This window comes from Macaca nemestrina, chromosome 5 (assembly GCF_043159975.1).
Source record: "Macaca nemestrina isolate mMacNem1 chromosome 5, mMacNem.hap1, whole genome shotgun sequence".
NCBI lineage: Eukaryota > Metazoa > Chordata > Mammalia > Primates > Cercopithecidae > Macaca > Macaca nemestrina.
The window spans coordinates 65,544,552-65,565,891 of NC_092129.1; the positions used below are offsets into that span (position 1 = coordinate 65,544,552).

At 34.0% G+C, this 21,340-nt stretch overlaps 1 protein-coding gene across 4 annotated transcripts in view; it reads left to right on the forward strand.

Annotated features, from left to right (window-relative positions):
• LOC105488986 (androglobin) overlaps window positions 1-21,340 on the forward strand; it is a 234,652-nt gene that overhangs the window by 180,338 nt on the left and 32,974 nt on the right. For all 4 annotated transcript variants that reach the window (XM_011753533.3, XM_011753534.3, XM_011753535.3 and 1 more), the window contains 3 exons: window positions 407-606; window positions 5,501-5,612; window positions 20,244-20,416. In XM_011753533.3, the coding sequence (XP_011751835.2) occupies window positions 407-606; window positions 5,501-5,612; window positions 20,244-20,416 (485 nt within the window). The remainder of the gene's footprint in view (window positions 1-406; window positions 607-5,500; window positions 5,613-20,243; window positions 20,417-21,340) is intronic.

Genomic DNA, 21,340 nt, shown 5'->3' on the forward strand with positions numbered 1-21,340 from the left:
ATTATCTGTTAATTAGAAAATAATTTAAAATTGAAAATTAAAGAGAAAATCTTTTATAAGTGTGATAACATATATATGTGGCATTAAACACAGAGAAAATCAGAGTGTGTGGCATTAGCTTAGGGTCATTCAGGTGGTACAAAATAAATGAGAAATTGTTGAACTGCTATATATACTTTTAGAAATAAGTGGTTACTTAGAATATACATTGTTCTGTGCTTGTCACATACTATTATAGTAGATTTCTTTAAGATCAATAAACCAGTCATACTGTTTTTTATCTCATTAAAACAAAAATAATTGGCCTATTCCTTTGAGTGTTTTATAAAGGAATCTAACTAATTTAGTCAGTAATAACTATGTATATCACATATTTTAACTTTAACTTAGTATTTCTCCTATTCAGCTAGCAAGCACATTCTTTCATTTCATTCTGCATCCAAGAAAGACCAAGAAGTGTATGTTAAGAAGAAAGCTGCTCAAGGAATTCAGAAATCCCCCAAGGGTAGAGCTGTAAGTGCAATACAAGACATTGGTCTACCTCTTTTGGAGGAGGAAACTACCAGTACACCCACTACAGAAGACAGTTCCAGCACACTACCGCAGGTATATTAAAAACAATTGTTCAGTTGGACTGTTCCTAAAATCCTAACATAAGACAAAACAATATTTTCCCCCAAAACAGTGTATAATGTGTGGTGCTCCCAATGTATAGCCAGAATTGGAGAATAAGAGAGACTTGAACAGTTTCTCTGTGCCAAGATCTTTAAATACATGGCAAATGTAATCTGTACATGAACTCTATAATGTACCTGTAATTATCTAATATTACAGTTGGGTTATAAGAGGCTATATAGCTTTGAGGGTCACATATTAATAAATGTCACATATTAAAGGTCATATATTAATAAAACTTAATTTGTGTGTGCTTACAATTAAAGGGAAAAAGGACAATGAATGTATTTATAAAACAGCAGACAAAGGCATGACCTAGCCATTGGAAACCAAAAAGTAAAATAAATTTAAATTAAATTAAAGGAATAAAAAAGAAAATAAAATGCCAGAAATAAATGATAATATCACAGAAATTACAATAAATCCAAATAGATCAAATTAATCAACTAAAATGCTAAAATTTTAAAGTTATATAAAAACAAGATCTAACTATAAGTAGTTCAAAAGTGACATTTTAAACAAAATGCTGCAGAAAGTTTCATGATAGAATGATAGAAAAACATACAAATATGAACCAAGAGAGAGCTGTGATTATAGTTGTTTGTTGTTGTTGTTGTTGTTGTTGTTGTTTGTTTGTTTGTTGAGATGGAGTCTTGCACTATTGCCCAGGTTGGAGTGCGATGGCGTGATCTCGGCTCACTGCAACCTCTGCCTCCTGGGTTCAAGCGATTCTCCTGCCTCAGCTCCCTAAGTAACTGAGATTACAGGTACCTGCCACCACATCTGACTAATTTTTTGTATTTTTGGTAGAGACAGGGTTTCACGGTGTTGGCCAGGCTAGCCTTGAACGCCTGACCTCATGATACACCTGTCGTGGCCTCCCAAAGAGCTGGGATTACAGGCGTGAGCCACCATGCCTGGCCTGATGATAGTTTTAATATCTCAATACATATAGAAACATTATTTTAAACAAGGTAGAATAAATGAAGTAGATGTGGCCATAACTAATATATAGGCGCCTAATTATCTAGACACAATAAATAAAAAGCAATAACTATTAGAACTACAGAGATAAAAAGATAAGTAAATTTTGAATAATTGAAGATTTTAACCCATGCCTCATGGAAACTGACAGTTCAAGCTGAAAAACAAAATAAGTAAATGTAATTGTGAGAATTTGAAAAAGAATCTAAATATAAGCTTAATCATTTAGATGTCTATATGGAACACCTTACCCAATAAGCAGAGACTATACTTTTTTAGCGCACACGAGATTTTTTTTTAAATATCCTGTAATAGACAATAAATGGAAGCCTCAATAAAATCCAAACTATCCCTATCGTATAGTATGTTATCTGAACATAACGCAATAAAATAGAAACTAATAATTAACAAGGAGTTTTAAATCTTACAAATGATAAAACTAAATAAAATATACTAAATATACTAAATAATTCTTTAGTTTAAAAGAATATTAGAAAATAAATTATGAAATACACAAGATTCAATAACAATTAAAATTTGTAAACAACATCTAAAATAGCATTTGTTTACTACTATTTTTAGTAGTAAAAATACAATGCAGCTTTTAGATTAATTCATTAGGAAGCAGGGATGATTAAAAACAAATGAGCTGAGCTATTGAAATCAAAATTCAAAAAAGGAACAAAAAGTAACTCAAAGATAAAAGAAGAAAGGATGTTAATAATGATGAGAGCAGAAATCAATGAAATGTGGAATAAAAAACAAAGATTAATAAAACCCAAGCTACTTTTAAAGATTAATAAAATATACATACTTCTAGTAAAACCAAATAAGAAAAAGAGAAAAAGAGAGAGAAGATCTAAATTAATCAAATACAGAACAAAAAATAGGGTGGAGGTGTAACAACAGACAATGGGTTAAAAAAATAAGAGTATTAGAAACAGCTCTGTGCTAGCAAATTTAAAACCTACAGGGTGGTAGGTGTGAGGGGGGTGGCAGGCGCAGTGGCTCACACCTATAATTCCAGCACTTTAGGAGGCTGAGGCTGGTAGACCACTTGAGACTAGGAGTTTGAGACCAGCCTGTTCAACATGGTAAAGAAACCCTTTCTTTATTAAAAATACAAAAAATTAGCCAGGCGTGGTGGCAGATGCCTATAGTCCCAGCTACTCCCGAGACTGAGGCATGAGAACAGCTTGAACCTGGGAGGCAGAGGTTGCAGTGAGCCGAGATTGCACCACTGCACTCCAGTCTGGGCAACAGAGCAAGACTCTGTCTAAAATTAAATTAAATTAAATTAAATTAAATTAAATTAAATTAAACCTGGGGGTGAGGGGGAAACACATAACTTCCTGAGGGTGGGGGAGAGGAGAAATTGCAGAGTTGATTCACAAGAAAACAGAAAATCTGAATAAAACAGTAAAGAATAATAAAATTGAAATGATAATTCAAAGTCTTCTAAGTCTTCCCTTTCCAAAACACCATGGGCCCTTTTGGCTTTACAGGATAGGTCCAACAGACTTTAAAAAAGTAATTTGTTACAGAAAACAAACAATATAACTTTCCAATCCTTTTTAAGAAATTAATGTAAAATTTATTTATAAACATAGGTGATAAATTACAAATAACATAATAGATATCCAATTCTAGCAGTGTATTAAACAATCAGACAGAATTCTTCTCAGAAATTCAGAAATCTTTTATCATTAGAAAATCTATCAGTATTAGTCACTACGGTAATAGACTAGATGAGAATGATCGTATAATCCTGAAACATCTGATAAAGTTTAACACCTATTTATGGATTTCTAAAATGTGCTCTTAGCAAACTAGGCATAGGAGAGAACTTCTTCATCATAAATGTTATATGCCAAAACTTTTAAACTTAATGGCCAAATCTCATATACAAAACCATTATACTAATGTGGGAAGTGTAAGTGTGTTCCTATTAAAATTGGAGTCAGAAAAGAATGCTTGCTATCATTGTTAGTATTTAATACTGAAATATTTTGATCATGGAAAGCCAGACCAATGATACAAAGAACAAAATAATTAAAAGATTATTCTAAATAATCATTGAATTATTCGCAGATAATATAATCACATGCCCAAGAAAAAACAACAGAATAAACAAACTTTAGAACTAAGAGATTTTAGCAAAACTGCCAAAGACATTAATAGTATTAACTAATAATGTATTGACTTACTTATTACTTACTATGCACCTGATACTATGTGCTTCACACATAGATCTTTAAATCTCCTTATCAACTCTTTTCTTTTCTTCCTTTTTTTTTTTTTTTTTTTTTTTTTTGAGATAGAGTCTCACTCTATAGTCCAGGCTGGAGTGCAGTGGTGCAGTCTCAGCTCACTGCAACCTCCACCTTCTGGATTCAAGCGATTCTCCTGTCTCAGCCTCAGGAGTAGCTGGGATTACAGGGATGTGCCCCCATGCCTGGCTACTCTTTTTGTTTTGTTTTGTTTTGTTTTGTTTTAGACAAACGGTTTCTCTACCATGTTGGCCAGGCTGGTCTTGAACTCCTGACCTCAGGTGACCCGCCCACCTCAGTCTCTTGAAGTAAATATTCTTATTATCTGTATTTCACAGTCAAGGAACCTGGAGGACAGGAAGCTTAAGTGACTTGCTCAAAGCCAAACCGCTGGTTTGTGCTACAGCAGGTCTTCAGCCTAGACAGCTCTAGCTCATGAGGTCATGCCCTTAATCATGATACTGTGCTGCTACTACAACTTACAAAAATCAGTAGCTTCCCTCTACACCGGCACTATGCATTAGACATCAGAATATGATGCCTTTAATAATAGCAACAAAATCACACAATACCCAGAAATTAACCAAAATTATGTCAGTTTTCCACATAGAAAAGCTTAACACTTGAATAAAGGATACAGAAAGTAGTCCAACAAGCTGAAGGACAGAGATGGCTTGAATAAATAGAGAAGCATTTCATGCTTTTCAGTGAGATGGCGTAACAGTATAAACATATGTTATCCTCAATCTGTCTTTAAATTCAGTGCAATCCTAATAAAAATTCCCACTGTATTTTTCCGAAATTTTCTAAAGATACTTAAAATTCATAGGAATGAATAATAATTCACAAATAGCTAAGGAAACTTGGGAAAAAAGAGCAAAGTGTGTCTTAGTGTTTCCAAAGACAAAAAGATATAGCAGTAAAAACAGTATTAATTAATGCATACATAGGTAAATGGAGCAATAAGAGAAAGTAAGATAGAAACAGATTCATATTTTTATGAAAATTGCATATAGAATAGAGGCAACACCATAAACCAATGAAGAAAAGATGGACTATTGAGAAGGTTGTGCTAGGAAAATTACATCTCCATGGAGACAAATAAAACCAGATCACTAGCTAACATCATACATAAAGTTGAATTCCAGATATAGTGAACATTTAACTATAAAATTTTAATCCATAAAAATAATAATAATGTAGGAGACTACTTTTTGTGCCATGATCACAAAGAAGAGAAAACCCTAAAGGCCAACAGCTTTGAAAAAATACTCAAATTCTATAGTAATCTTAAAAATGCAAAATAAAATAGCAGTGAGATTTTATACCCACTGCACTCGCAAAAATTATAAAGTTGGGTAGTGGCAGGTGTTGGTGGGGATGTGAGGTTATTAAACTTTTATAAAGTGTAGTGTTACAGGGTTTTGGAGAACATCCAGCATTATTTAACTAAATTATGGCTGTCTGATCTGGAAAATTCTGCATTTATCATATACCTAGCATAATAAATGACATTAGGCACATACCATGTGTGTTCTTATCATTTTTAAACATTGCATTTTATTTCACAGAATTACAAGTATATTATACAGTGTTCGGTGTTATATAACAGTTGGCCTCTCACTGAAAGCCAGCTGACATTTGTTCAAGCACTGAAAGACTTAAAGAAAAATAATACCAAAGGTATGTCACCCTAAATGTTTAAACATGCACTTTACATTTGAATAATAAGTTGATATTTAAATATTTAATAATAAATTGATTAGTCATGAAAACATCATTTTATGTTTTATTACACATTATAATTTGTACTCTATATCCTGTGACATTTCCTGTTGTGTTAATTGATTATATGTTTCAATATTTTTACCGCCTGTTTTATAAGGAAAAAAATATGATTAGTTAGATGTAATGCAAGCACATTTTGTCTAGTTAATAAAAATTACTAATTGATTACACTTTTGAACATTTCAAAAATGTATAAGAAATTTTTCTATTTATAAAATTATATTTGCCCATATTTGTTGAGAATATATAGCATTACATACAAGCTTTTAAAATATTTCACAAATTCTTCAATTCCAGAAGAATAATTTTTCTTTCTTTTTTTTTTATTATACTTTAAGTTCTAGGGTACATGTGCACAACGTGCAGGTTTGTTACATATGTATACATGTGCCATGTTGGTGTGCTGCAGCCATTAACTTGTCATTTACATTAGATATATCTCCTAATGCTATCCCTCCCCCAACCCCATCCCCATAATAGGACCCAGTGTGTGATGTTCCCCTTCCTGTGTCCAAGTGATCTCATTGTTCAATTCCCACCTATGAGTGAGAACATGCAGTATTTGGTTTTCTGTTCTTGCGATAGTTTGCTGAGAATGATGGTTTCTAGCTGCGTCCATGTCCCTACAAAGGACACAAACTCATCTTTTTTATGGCTGCATAGTATTCCATGGTGTATACGTGTCACATTTTCTTAATCCAGTCTGTCACTGATGGACATTTGGGTTGATTCCAAGTCTTTGCTATTGTGAATAGTGCCGCAATAAACATACGTGTGCATGTGTCTTTATAGCAGCATGACTTATAATCCTTTGGATATATACCCAGTAATGGGATGGCTGGGTCATATGGTATTTCTAGTTCTAGATCCTTGAGAAATCGCCATACTGTCTTCCACAATGGTTGAACTAGTTTACAATCCCACCAACAGTGTAAAAGTGTTCCTATCTCTCCACATCCTCTCCAGCACCTGTTGTTTCCTGATTTTTTAATGATTGCCATTCTAACTGGTGTGAGATGGTATCTCATTGTGGTTTTGATTTGCATTTCTCTGATGGCCAGTGATGATGAGCATTTTTTCATGTGTCTGTTGGCTGTATATTTATGACAAACTCACAGCCAATATCATACTGAATGGGCAAAAACTGGAAGCATTCTCTTTGAAAACTGGCACAAGACAGGGATGCCCTCTCTCACTACTCCTATTCAACATAGTGTTGGAAGTTCTGTCTAGGGAAATCAGGCAAGAGAAAGAAATAAAGGTATTCAGTTAGGAAAAGAAATCAGATTGTCCCTGTTTGCAGATGACATGATTGTATATTTAGAAAACCCCATCGTCTCAGCCCAAAATCTCCTTAAGCTGATAAGCAACTTCAGCAAAGTCTCTAGATACAAAATCAATGTGCAAAAATCACAACCATTCTTATACACCAGTAACAGACAAACAGAGAGCCAAATCATGAATGAACTCCCATTCACAATAGCTTCAAAGAGAATAAAATACCTAAGAATCCAACTTACAAGGGATGTGAAGGACCTCTTCTAGGAGAACTACAAACCACTGCTCAATGAAATAAAAGAGGACACAAACAAATGGAAGAACATACCATGTTCATGGATAGGAAGAATCAATATTGTGCAAATGGCCATACTACCCAAGGTAATTTGTAGATTCAATGCCATCCCCATTAAGCTACCAATGAGTTTCTTCACAGAATTGGAAAAAACTGCTTTAAAGTTCATATGGAATCAAAAAAGACCCCGCATTGCCAAGACAATCCTAAGCTAAAAGAACAAAGCTGGAGGCATCACGCTACCTGACTTCAAACTATACTACAAGGCTACAGTAACCAAAACAGCATGGTACTGGTAACAAAACAGACATATAGACCAATGGAACAGAACAGAACCCTCAGAAATAATGCCACACATCTACAACCATCTGATCTTTGACAAACCTGACAAAAATAAGAAATGGGGAAAGGATTCCCTCTTTAATAAATGATGCTGGGAAAATTGGCTAGCCATAAGTAGAAAGCTGAAACTGGATCCTTTCCTTACTCCTTATACAAAAATTAATTCAAGATGGATTAGAGACTTAAATGTTAGACCTAAAACCATAAAAACCCTAGCAGAAAACCTAGGTAATACCATTCAGGACATATGCATGGACAAGGACTTCATGTCTAAAACACTAAAAGCAATGGCAACAAAACACAATTTGACAAATGGGATCTAATTAAACTAAAGAGCTTCTGCACAGCAAAAGAAACTAACACCAGAGTGAACAGGCAACCTACAGAATGGGAGAAAATTTTTGCAATCTACTCACTGACAAAGGGCTAATATCCAGAACCTACAAATAACTCAATCAAATTTACAAGAAAAAAACAAACAACCCCATCAAAAAGTGGGCAAAGGATATGAACAGACACTTCTCAAAAGAAGACATTCATACAGCCAAGAATAAATTTTCTAGTGAAAGAGTACTCTGGCTTATTTTTTCAAAATATAAACTACTCTCAATATTCCTGGCCAGGAAACTTATCGCTTTCAAAAAAGAGAATCAAAAGGCAATCTCCAACAGCCTGTATCTGTAAGCTTTATAGCCCACTGGGCAATCTAATAATTGAATCTGAAAGAATGTGTATTTTCTATTTATGTTCTTTTTCAAATTTAAGCTTGATTGCCTTACCATAAAAATAATATATGCATGTTATTTTTAAAATAAAATAAAGCCATGCAATACAAAAGGGCATAACATAAAATGTAAAAGCCTCCATTTCTTCCTGGGCCCCATTAACCTGAGTTCAAACACTTGAGGGTAGCCACCACCAAAGCAGGCTTTGTCATCATTCAGAATTTCTAGTGTACATACAACACACTTAGGATAAGACATAAACTCTTAGTCCTTTTCGTCCTCTAAGAAGCAGTAATTTTTATCTATTATTTATATTCCTGTATTGGAATGTAAGCCCCTGAAGACTGAGTTTTGTCCATTTTTGCCTGTTTCGTCCCTTGCATTATCCCTAGTTAGATCCCATACGCACAGTAAGCACCCCACAATATTAGCTGAATGAGTAAATGAAAGGATACACATAAGCTACTCCTATTATTATTACCCTATTTATTAATTGCCAACAACTCTGTTCAGGTGTTTGCTTGCTTCTATTATCTGCCTGGACCTGATCAAGAAAGAGCTAAAAGAAGTTTGTGTGTATAGAAGTTAAGAGAAAACTGTTATTGCTAGGCTTACTTTATTAGAAGGTATAGATTCTATTATGTGTCTTAAAATTCAAAGAAAAGCTATAAAAATATATGTTACCAAGAGTTCCCATTTCCACTCAAATGTATTGAGTTTGCTTCCATAGCAACGCATCACAAACAGCATCACATTGTGTGGCCTCCTCTGAGGTTGCTCTCTCTTTGGGCAGGGATGTGTTCTTCCTTGATCTCATCATTGCATCTCTAGCACCAGCGGGAGATGTCAATAAGTGTTTATTGAATGAATGCATGAACATGCCACATCAGCGACCTCAGGTATGTGTAAATCCTAATGGCATCCTGGCCTGCTATGTGGGCAAGATTCTGAGGCTGTGTTCAGGCTTAACGAGAAAGTTTTGTGATCTTTTATCAATGTTCCACATAGACACAGGAAGAGAAAGTGGTAACACAGGCGCCACAGAGTGGCCTCCTCTTTGCTGTTCATGTGTGTTATGTGGATAACTCCAGAGCAGACGCTGGGGTGGTTTGAACATTGTTTTTTGAACAAGTGGCTGTGCTACTGCTCCATAGTGTTATACATAAAAACACTTTCGCACAATCCCTGGATAGTCATGGAATATGAATTTTGCCAAAACATCTGCCCATTCTACTTCAACCTCCCCTCCTAAAGCCAACAGCCCCACAGCCCAGCACACTGGGAATGTCTGAAATAGCAGACACGGCTTCGATCTCATATTCTTGCCTACTAGAAGAGAACACAATTATTCTGTGAGTAAATGTCATATGGAAGCTGAAAATTCCTTGCAGGCCACGTCTCAAGCTGAATACGCCCGAAAACGCCCGTTGATTCCCTTGTTGTGGTTGCACAGGCAGTTGGCTGTGGCAATCACTTCCTTGCAGCTTGCTCCCTGAGGCTGTGTTTCCGGCCCAATTCCCTTCTCTGGATCTTCAGCTGTGAAGGTTTCCTGGACCCACCTAACGTTGCCTAACCCCGTGTTATGGGTTATCTACTGCTCTGAATGTGAGCCCTTTGATTATTTTGCAACTCACCACCCACACCTACCAAGTTCTAATGGAAAATAAATGAAAAAAAAAAAATCTATCAGTTGTTTATGTTTATTTCTCTTTGCATGTTACCGTGTTCTCTTTATATGTTTTTTCCCGTCAGGTTGCCACTTTTGTTCTCACTTAAAGTAACCATTACCCTATCCCTACTTCCCCTGTGGTTCAAAGCAAAATCTGTTAGCTCATACTGTGCCCCTGCCCCTGGCCCCGGCCCCCACCAAATTCTCTCTCTCCTTTTTCTCTATCAATTAACAGAAACCTGTTTGAAATAATGGATGGTACAAATCATGTGGTAATTTTGTGCTGCAAAGAAGTAGATAGAGTATATACCTAATACCAGTGGAATTAAATATTTTATGCTAAAGATTTAAGTGCAAATAAAATATTCACAATTATAGAAATGAAAGAATAAAGAAACAGCACAGTTTTGTGTGTGCTTGTGTGTTCACCAAAGCTCTTCTCATTTCCACTTTGTTCTTCAAGGATAATTTATAGGACTGGTAGATTTTACATTACATTTCTGAGAATTAAGAATTTCAGTGGATCAGAGAATGACAGTCAGTTTTGCTTTGTTTTGTTTTGCTTTTGTTTTGAACAGTGTGGGCTTTTTCATGAGTTGCCTGTAACTCTTTATAATTCTGATTTCTATATTATAATAGTGTGTTACACCTGTCTCAGTAAGCTCAAAATAGTCATGCTACTGTTGTTTAGAGTAATTATAAATTATAAACCTAGATCCATATGACAGAAAACAAATAATCTCATCATAAATCATAAAAGGAAAAATACAGAACAACCTTGCTGAATTCAATTGAAGATCTTGCTCACAAAGAAAACTTGTTTCGGAATAATGTTTAAACGAGATTCATAAAAATGTGCAATCATAAGGAGGAGGTATTTGTGAAAAAGTTTTAAGCTTTTCAGGGAACAATAGCATCATATAGTACAATGTTATTGACTAGAATTGCTTTCTTCCAATTCTCTAAAGTAAATTGTTGTCTAATATGGTGCAAAAGAAAAATATCTCTAAATAGTCTTAAATTTAGTTAAATATATATATTATATTTATTATATATATATCACACAGCTGGTTGTTGGCACAGCTAGGAATTCTAATGGAAATTAAATTCCATCAAGGGCATTTGAATGGGGAAAATAATAATATACAGTAGTACTGCTTTCATATCTTTACTCTGATAGAGGGCAGTATTATGTTTTTTTCTATATTAATATGTAATTATACAATATAAATATATAAATATAATATACATATCTATTATATAATATATTATATTTATTATATAATATGAAATATAATATATTTGACTAAATGTATTTATTATATATAAAACATATATATACATAATTTAAATATCTGTGTATATCTTCTGTGATAATTAGAAATTTGGCTTCAGTACTTATATGTTGAGTGTGTTATGTAAAATTTTGTAAATTTGGGATATTTAGGAAAATAAAAGAAATGACACCTTGGAATGTGTGGAGGAAGTGAGCACTTACTGGGCATCACGTATGCCTAAAGAGGGACTGATTCCTGCCAGAGAACACAGCACGAGGGACACAGCAACAAGGAGAGCTATCTGCACGTAGCTCACTATTCAAGGCCATTCCCATTTCCTTCTACATCAGGAATGGTGGGGAGGATTCAGAAATGTTTCCTCTCACTTTAGATTACAGAAATTCATAATTATTAATATTAAGACTTCATAATATTAGACATTAGTGACCCTAAATTACCACCTCTCTTTAAAAATACTTAAGTGAGTAGAAGAAGAAAAGGCATACACACAGAAAAAAATAAAGATCATACATAAAAATGCATTAAAGTAGTTAGTTCTGGGTGTTGAAATTATTTGTAATTTTACTTTATTACTTGTATTTTAATATCTAAAAACAAGCTTTAATGAAAAATAGGTAAATGGGAAGTTTTAAATGAGCACATACTATTTTAATCAGGAAAAATATGGTACTTTTAAATTTTATAAATAAGAAAATTCTGGAGAGATCTAGAAGTTTAATTATTCTAATTATAATTGTTTGAGTGCTATTATGTCCATCTTACTCTACTTAGTAGTTTTCATTCATTCTTCTCAATTCTCACAAAATCTCTTGGAAGTAGTTATTACCATCCCAGTTTTACAGATGAAGAAATGAGCCTTAGATGCTATGAATAATTTGCCTAAGTTTGCATAGCTAGGAAGGAGCAGAGTGAAAGTTCTAACATAAGTCTGATTTACTCCAAAGCCCAGAATCTTCCACTGTATTATGTAAGCCCTTTAGATACTCTAACAAGTTGTATTGTCATAATAGTACTGGTGGTAGTGGTGATACTGATGGTACTGGTAGGAACTGCTAACATTTATGTCCAAGAAGGGCTTTACATATATTGACCCAATTAATCTTCCCAATAAACTTATGCAGTAGGTGTTATTACTACAGCATTGTCATTTTACAGATGAGGGAACTGGGATACAAACAGTTTAAGAAACTTGCCCCCAGTCACACAGTTAGTGGCTGGTACAGCTAAGAATCTAATGGAAATTAAATTCCATCTAGGGCTTTGAATGGAGAAAAATAACAGTATACAATAGTACTGGTTTCATATCTTTATGATGTCTCTGAGAGATGTCTTTATCTATATTACTTTAGTGAGCACAAAAGTAATATAAAGACATCTATCAGATATATATGACCCATATTATGTTTTTCCGTACATTAATGGGTAACTATTAACATTCTAGTGGCAAACTAGATAAAAACATTAATATCTGAAATGAACATAGTAGTTTAATTCATGAAATAGAATAATGTAAATATGTAGAATTGGATAATGGTGCAAAATTAATAATATGAATGAACACTCAACAAAATGCTATTATCATTATTATGCATTCCAAAGAAAAAATGTCTTCAGAAATAATTACGTTTTATTTCCTGATATCACATTTGAAAATTTTATGTGTGAATGACCAGCTGCTAAAATCAAATTACACTTTGGATTACATAGTATGTTTGTTACTGAAAAGCAGCAAAGAAATTCAGAGTTAAATTGTATTTAAAATGAAGTAGGAAAATTTTCTATTTGAAAGAATATTTTGTCAGGCAATCTTCTTGAAAGTCAAGCAGCCTTCAAATTCAGAATAATTAAATCTTTAATGTCATGTTTATAAATATTTAGTCAATTTGATTAAAGCATGTCAATATTTCAGCTGCTATGTATCAATTATATATACAACTCAAAATCTACCTGCTCTAATTTGAAGTGTATGATATATTTCACACATCAGTTACTGCATACATAGAAAAATTACATACATAGAAAAATTCACTTACTAATGTCTTTAATTTATCCACTTAGCTTACTTTGGTTTTTTTTGCAACCTCCTCCTCCTGAGCTGAAGGGATTCTTATGCCTCACCCTCCCAAGTAGCTGGGATTACAGACGTGCACCACCATGCCTGGCTAATTTTTGTATTTTTAGTAGAGATGAGGTTTCACCGTGTTGGCCAGGCTGATCTCAAATTCCTGGTCTCAAGCAATCCAGTCGCCCCGGCCTCACCAAATTGCTGGGATTATAGGCATGAGCCACTATGCTCAGCCAGCTTACTTTTAAAATATAAAACACTGTATCAAGAAGAAATTGGCTAAGGGTTTTCTGTTGTTGTTTTTTATTAGTACACTGATGACCTAAGTTAAATCTGATATTCATCCTGAAGTCAATGTTGCCCCACTTACTTATTTAAACTCAACATTTAATTTATATGAAAAATACAGTATATATATATTTTTTTCAAAATTTCATGTTTTTGTAACCCATGATAAGAAAGAATAAGACCTGAAATATAGCTATGTACAACTTAGGATATTTCTATTATAAATGTTTAGAAAGCTTGGTCTCTGGTTAACATGCGGCAACAGTGCCACCTTTAGTATATTTTAATACCTAAGTTTTGGTAAAAATTGCTTACTGAGATGGTTCATGGTCACTTAAGAAAATAGAAGGCTAGAGAACCTTGAGCAGATAGTACTTAGTGATGTCACCTGCCTTCATGTATAATTAATGGTGTTGTGATTTTCAATTCCTTTTGCCAATATGTTACATTTTTGTGTTGCTGGCCTGGGTCTTTGAAGTTGTAATCTATTTGCAAAAACAAATATAAACTTGTCATTCTCAAAAATATTTGGTTTCAAGTCTCATTCAATTTTATTAGCAGTATTATGACACTATTCCTTTAGCTATAATTAATATTGTACTGTTATTAATTTGGCACAATGAATGCATGGTGCAGTCAATTCAAGGTCTTTGAGGAAACCAAACATTATTAAATACATGTTATATGTATATTATTTATATATATAAAGAGACTTTTCTATTTATATTTATCAAGTATGACTGTACTAGATAAATGTATACTTTGTTCTAAACAGGTATTCTAGCTTAGAAATATGTAAATTTTCAAATTCCAACCAGATTTTATTTCTGAGATATAAACCTAAGCACTCACTTTTAATCATAAAAACAAAACCGAATTTTTACAACTTTTATATGTTTTATTATCCACTGAAGATTTCTGTCTACTGTGTTCTGGATATATGCAGGATACTGTAAGAGGAGACCTAAAGGCATAATGTTAATGGCCTTTAGAGTTTATTTCATCAACAAGTACTCCCTGAGCACTTCCTCTCTTCCATGGGTATACTAATTTATTCCAATGGTCATTTCCTCTAGAGGTCTTCTGATTACATAAATATGCAATGTGAAGTAACATGTTTCATAATTCTTGGATTAGTAGAATGGTTTTTTCTTGCATCTTACTGCTATATGTACTCCCAACACATACATATTTCCTGTAAAGCTTTATGTACTAAAGTTAAACAATCTGATAATGAGTAATATTATTAGTTCAACATTATACTAGATGAAATTAGGAATTTAAAATGAGGCATATAATGATGTTCTGGCTTTCAAAGAACTTAAAATTTATGTGAGAAAAGGTAACCCTAAATAATGCCATTAAAATTTTGGAAATTATTTTATTCTATATATTAAGAATGTAAAGAAGAAGGATGGCACATGCCTGCTGTGTGCCTGACACTTTAGTAGATACTTTGTGTATGTAAAATTGAATATTATATATGTTAACTTTGGTGGAATCAAATACACCCAAATGTATTACTCAAACACTAAAAATTATGTGTAGTAAGACAAGAAAGCCCCAGAAATGCTTCAAGGGGCAGCTTGAGATTCAATTTCAACTGACATTTGTTAAGCATTTAAAAAACCCAGTGGGTGTATGATACCAGATATGATCCTATTTTAAATGCTCTATATTGATTATTTTAAGCTCTCTGGGTATGGTGCTAGTATCTCCATTACACAGAGAAGGAAACTTAGACTCAAAGGATGGAATAAACCTACAAAAGTTAACCTATTTAGCAGCTGAACCAGAATTCACCTCCAGGTCATTTGACTATTGGACCAAAGGATTTTCCCCACAGCAAGACTTCTCAGCAGCTGGGATTGTCGGCAGAAGGGCAAGTTTCCACTCCTATAGAGTTCTCACAGTCCCTTTGCAGTCTGGTAGGGTGGTCTGTCCCCCAATTTGAAAGTAGCTAATAACTGGGCACCAAGCAATGTATAAATATGGGCTATTTACAATTACTATTTTACACTGCTCATGGGGTGACTTACGAGACTCCAGTTTGAAAGGGACTGACAGGTTCTTTGAACTTGCATTTGAATACACATTCAACTCTTATCAGTTGGGAGACTTGAGTAAATTATATAACTTCTCTGAATATACCCTGCTGGGACGCGTGAGACTTAGAAAGAAACACAGTAAAGATTGAATAAATATTATTTAAATAATAAATAAATACATTATTTAAATATTTTCCCCTCACCACTTCCATATTAAATTGTTAGAAAAGGTTAATAAAGCATAAGGCTCATGTCCTTCATGTTGGGGAAAGGTAATTATACTCTTCTAAAAGTAAACCAGTGGTTCTCAAAGTGTGATCCTTAGATCAGCTGCCTCAGCACCATCTGGAAACTTGTGAAAAATGTACATTTTGAGGCCCTATCATAGACCTAGCAAATCAGAAACTTTCGTGTTGGTGCCCAGAAATCTGTTCTATGGTAAGCCCGTCAAGTGATTCTGACACAGGCTAAAGTTTGAGAAGTGTTCTTGTAAGGGTACCTTCAGCTTCTTTGAACCCTGTCATTGGCATTCTTCCCTTCAGCCCATCCCTTTGTAGCACTTCTCTGACAAAAGGGAAAAATGTACAGACTTCTTAAAGCAATGTTTCTCAAAGTACAACCTACGGGCCACTTGTATCAGAATCACGTGAGGTAAATTTTAAACTGTAGATTTCTGTGCCCCTCACCGGACTACAGTGTTGGAATCTCTGAGGGGTGGACCTCAAGATGTGCATTTTACAGGTTATCTGTATGATTTCTACACTCACCAACATTGTGAATTGTTGTGTTACAATAAGCAAAGCATTAGCAGCAATATTTTGTGACAACAAACACAGCATTATTAGATACAGACTTGTCTGGCAGCACAAAGTGAAAATAATGAGTTATTCTAGCTCAGTTTTTATGAGATTGTGTTATCTAAAACGGGCCACAAAGAGAGCTCTAAAATTCTGTTAATCCCGCACTCTATTGGCATTGAGAGCTCTAGGACCTGGATTTTCTTGGGACCAGAAGCTGAGGTGGTAGCTGTGGCCAGTGAGGGTGGTTGAAGACTGGTTACCTCATATTTGGGTTAGGATCTGAGGAGACTGAAAAGCAGCAGCACTGAGTTTGCTTTTCTGTGAAGGCAGTGTTTCTGCCACCCCCAAGTTTATGGCTGACAAAAGATGTAAAAGAATGTCGGATAAAAAGTGTTCTCTGTAGCCTCTCCTACTTTCTATCTTGGGTTTCTGAGAAAAGTTGATTTTACTATATGCTTTTTATAAAAATCTTTGTTTTTATTTCTTTTTTTCTTCTTCTCCTGAGGTTGTTTCTAAATCTCTAATTTTAAACCTTATCCTTCCTCTCATTTAGATAACCTTATTCTCTTTCTGTTAACTTTTTACTCACTTTTGAATCAGTCAATATTTTTCCTACCCATCACAGACAAGAGCCGAACTGCTTAGAATGTAATCTCACCTTCCTCCACGGAGTGCTCTGTAATTCCATGCACTTGTGACAAGGCCTCCAGGCTCTATGAATTTTTCCACTGTTCCAGGACCCTATCTCAGAAAAACAGCATGCACAGATCCTCAGAAGGTTTGGATAGAAAATAAATCCTGGAGAATGTCAGTGAAAATGGCAGAGTAACAACTCCAAAAATTAGTAACTCCATAAAAGCAATGAAAAACCTGGCAAAAAAATTATGACAGTCAACTTTTTCAGAACTCTGGAAGCTTACAAAAGTCTGCAACAACTGAGGATTGTTTGTTCAAGGAAAAAAACAGTTGGATTTCTGTAAGAGTAGGAAACTTTATGACATTTTAACTTGTCCCATTCCTCAGCTCACCAGTAGCTTTGGGGGAAAAAAAAAAAAAAAAAACAAACAAACAAACAAAAAAAAAAACAGCCAATATTCCTGGCACATATTGGCAGATGCCAGAAAAAGTAAAATGGAGTTGGATTTATTTCAAGGTCTTATTCCCAAAGACTTATCATTATTTGACTTGTTTGATAATTTCCTGGAAGACTGCACTTACAAAGCTGAATGAAAACTACTGATTGTGCAGAGCTTTCTCCACAAAATGGTAGATAGTCTGAGATTATGCAGTCTGAGGATATAGAATGAAGAAAAAGGAAGAGATCTTCAGGGACTTGTGGGACACCATCACACACACCAGCATATACATAATGGGAACTCCAGAAGGAGAAGAAAAAGAGAAAGCAGCAGAAAGTCTATTTGAACTAATAATGGCTGAAAATGTCCAGATTTGATGGGAAACATTAATTGGCACATTCAAGAAGTTAAACAAACTCCAAATGGGACAAATTCAAAGAGACCCAGAACTAGACACCTCATAATTAAACTCTCTAAAGAGAAAGACAAGGAATCTCAAAAGCAGAAGGGGAAAAGTGGCTCATCACATACAAGGGATTCTCAATAATATTAACAGCAAATTTTTACATCAACATCTAGGGAGACTAGAAGCCAGTGAGAAGACATATTCAAAGAACTGCAAATAAAATTATCAACCAAGAATTTTCTATCCGGAAAAGCTGTCCTTCAAAAATAAAGGAGAAATTAAGATATCCCAGGAAAACAACTGAAAATATTTTTCAATTTGTTTAGAAAACAAACCTAAGCAGTTTGTTTTGTAAACAAACCTGCCCTACAAAAGTACTAGAGGAAGGTCTTCCAGCTAAAAAAAAAAAAAAGACACTAGGCAGTAACTTGAATCTACACGAAGAAATAAAGTGCACCAGTAAAACTACATAGATAAATGTGAAAGTCGATGTAAATGTATTTTTTCCTTATAACTTTTTGTATTCTCCTATCTGATTTAAAAGACAACAGCTTAAAGCAATGATCATAAGTCTGTGTTGATGGCTCAATACGTGTAAAGATGAAATTTGTAATAACAACATAAAGGGAGACAAAAATATGTGAACAAAGTTTTTGTACACTATTGAAATTAAATTGGTATTAATTCAAACTAGATTATTATAAATTAAGATTTTAATTATAATCCCCAAGCAACCACTAAGAAACTAACCCCCAAATCTATACAAACAAACAAAAAACAAGGGAATTAAAATGGTACGGCAGTAAACAGTAGTGGAGGAATTGAGAAATAAAAAAAGACAAGATGTAGTGTATAAGAAATAATAAAAAGACAGACATAAATCCTATCTTATTAATAATTATTTTAAATGTAAGTTAAATAAACTCTCAAGCTAAAAGGCAGAGAATGGCTGAATGGCCAACAAACACATGACCTAATTATATGCTCTCTGTAAACAACACGCTTCAGTTTCAAAAATGCAAATAGTTTGAGAGCAAAAATATGGAAAAAACAATACCATAAAAAGAATAGCCAGAAGAGACTTGGAGTGGCTGTACTAATACCAGACAAAATAGGGTCTAAAATGAAAAATGATAATAGAGACAAAAAAGGATACTTTAAAATAGTAAAAGAGTACTTCATCAAGCAATATAGCAATTATAAACATACATAAACCTAACAACAGAATTCAAAATATTTACATGAAGCAAAAACTGACAGAACTGAAAGAAGAAATAGACAATTCAATAATAATAGTTGGAAACTTTAATACTGCAATTTTAATAATAAGTAGACAAACTAAACAGAAAATTAGCAAGGAAATAGAAGGCTTGAAGAACTCTGTAAACTAATTTGACCTAACAGATACCTATAGAATACTCCACTCAACAACAGCAGAATACACATTCTTTTCAAGAGCACATGGAACATTCTGCAATATAGACCATATATAAATCAATAAATCAAGTCTAAGTAAAAGTAAAACTATAGAAATCATACAAATATATTTTCTGGTCACAATCGAAAGGAAGTAGAAAGCAATAAGAAATAAATTGGAAAATTTCACAAATATGTGAAAATTAGACATCATACTCTCTTAACCAATGGATCAGAGAAGAAATCACAAGAGAAATTAAGAAATTCTTAGAAATGAATTTTTAAAAACACCAGAGAATGCAGTAAAAGTAGTGTTGAGAGAAATATATAGCTACAAATGCTTGTATTGCAAAGACGTAAGATCACAAATCAGCAGCTTATCTTCCATCTTAAAAAACTAGAAAACTAGAAAAAGAAAAGATAACTGTGTCTAAACCAATCAGAGGTAAGGGAATAATAAAGATTAGAGCAGAGGTAAATGAATTCCATATTGTATTACAAGTACTAGCTAACACAGTTATGCAATAAATGAAATAAATGGCATCCATATTGGAAATAAATTGTATAGTGGTGATGGTTACACAGTCTTATAAATGTACCAAAGCCCACGGGTTTATCCACATCAATGGTGAGTGTACTGTATATGAATTATATGTAGATTTTATGAAAAGGAGTCAGACTTTTATAAAAATCTGTGTGTTTAAAAAAATACAAATCTATTAGCTTAACCATGTTTCCCTGAGTTGATTTCCTTGTGCCCTGTGAAACTATTTTATTGTTATATTATGACTCATCATTTTTTATTTTTATGTCTCTCTAGCTTATGGTGAAAGACATGAGGAGTTAATTACCTTAGGAAGCCCAGACTCCCACACTATTAGTGAGGGACAAAAATCTTCAGTAACTTCCAAAATAACAAGGAAAGGCAAAGAAAAGTCTTCTGAGAAAGAAAAGACAGCCAAAGAAAAACAAGCACCTCGCTTTGAGCCTCAGGTGGGTGTGGAATTTTTTTTTTTTATTTGAGTTACTTAATGATTTTAGGTTCATTGGATTCTTATTTGCCTATCTCATCTGAGGACAAAAATGTGAAACATCCTTTCTCCCTGATTCCAGAAACCATCTAGATACCTTGAGGACATTCCTTGGACACCTTCCCCAAGCTCCCTTTTCTAGTTCAGTATCAAAAACCATCACTTTAGTATGTAGAACAGCCTTCATGGCACTTGGATTTCTAAGATAAATATGATTCAGTACCAACCCTAAAAGAATTCACAGTCTAATAATGGAGGAGACTGAAGGTAAACTGAGAATTATAATGTTGAATGTTGTATGTGCAGTCGTAGAAAGGATAGGTTCTAATACAGCCCCCTTCCAGAAGGAACTGAGTTCTGAACCGAGTTAATAAGTAAAGACATGATGAGACGAAAACTCAATCTGGTTTTTTGAAGCATTGAAGTATGAGAGATAAGGCTGGAGGGGTCAGTAAGGGTCAGTAAAGGTCAGCTGGAAAAGGGCATTAAAGCTTCATTGGAAGGCTGGGACTTTCTTTACAGTCCAGAGGTTATGATTCTAAACTCCTTCAGGGCCAGTTAGAAAATTCCAATGATTAGGAGTAAGGAAGAGGATGTGGATGGCAAACTTGAGGAGTGCAAGCACAGGCCTGAAGATTTTCAAGTTATCTAAAAACAGTGCACTCTAAACAAAATACTTAGGAGTACAAAATCTTCCCACCATTTATGCCTAGGTTAAGAAGGACTGTATCTTGAGGTACTTAAGAAACACATTAACATGATCAGATTTACATTTCAGATACCCTCGTGGCTTTTAAGGGTGTGGACTTAAAGGAGAAAAGACTGCAGAGGAAGAATTCAAGAAAATACTTCAGTAATCTAAGCAAAAGAGTGCAAAGTGTGTCAG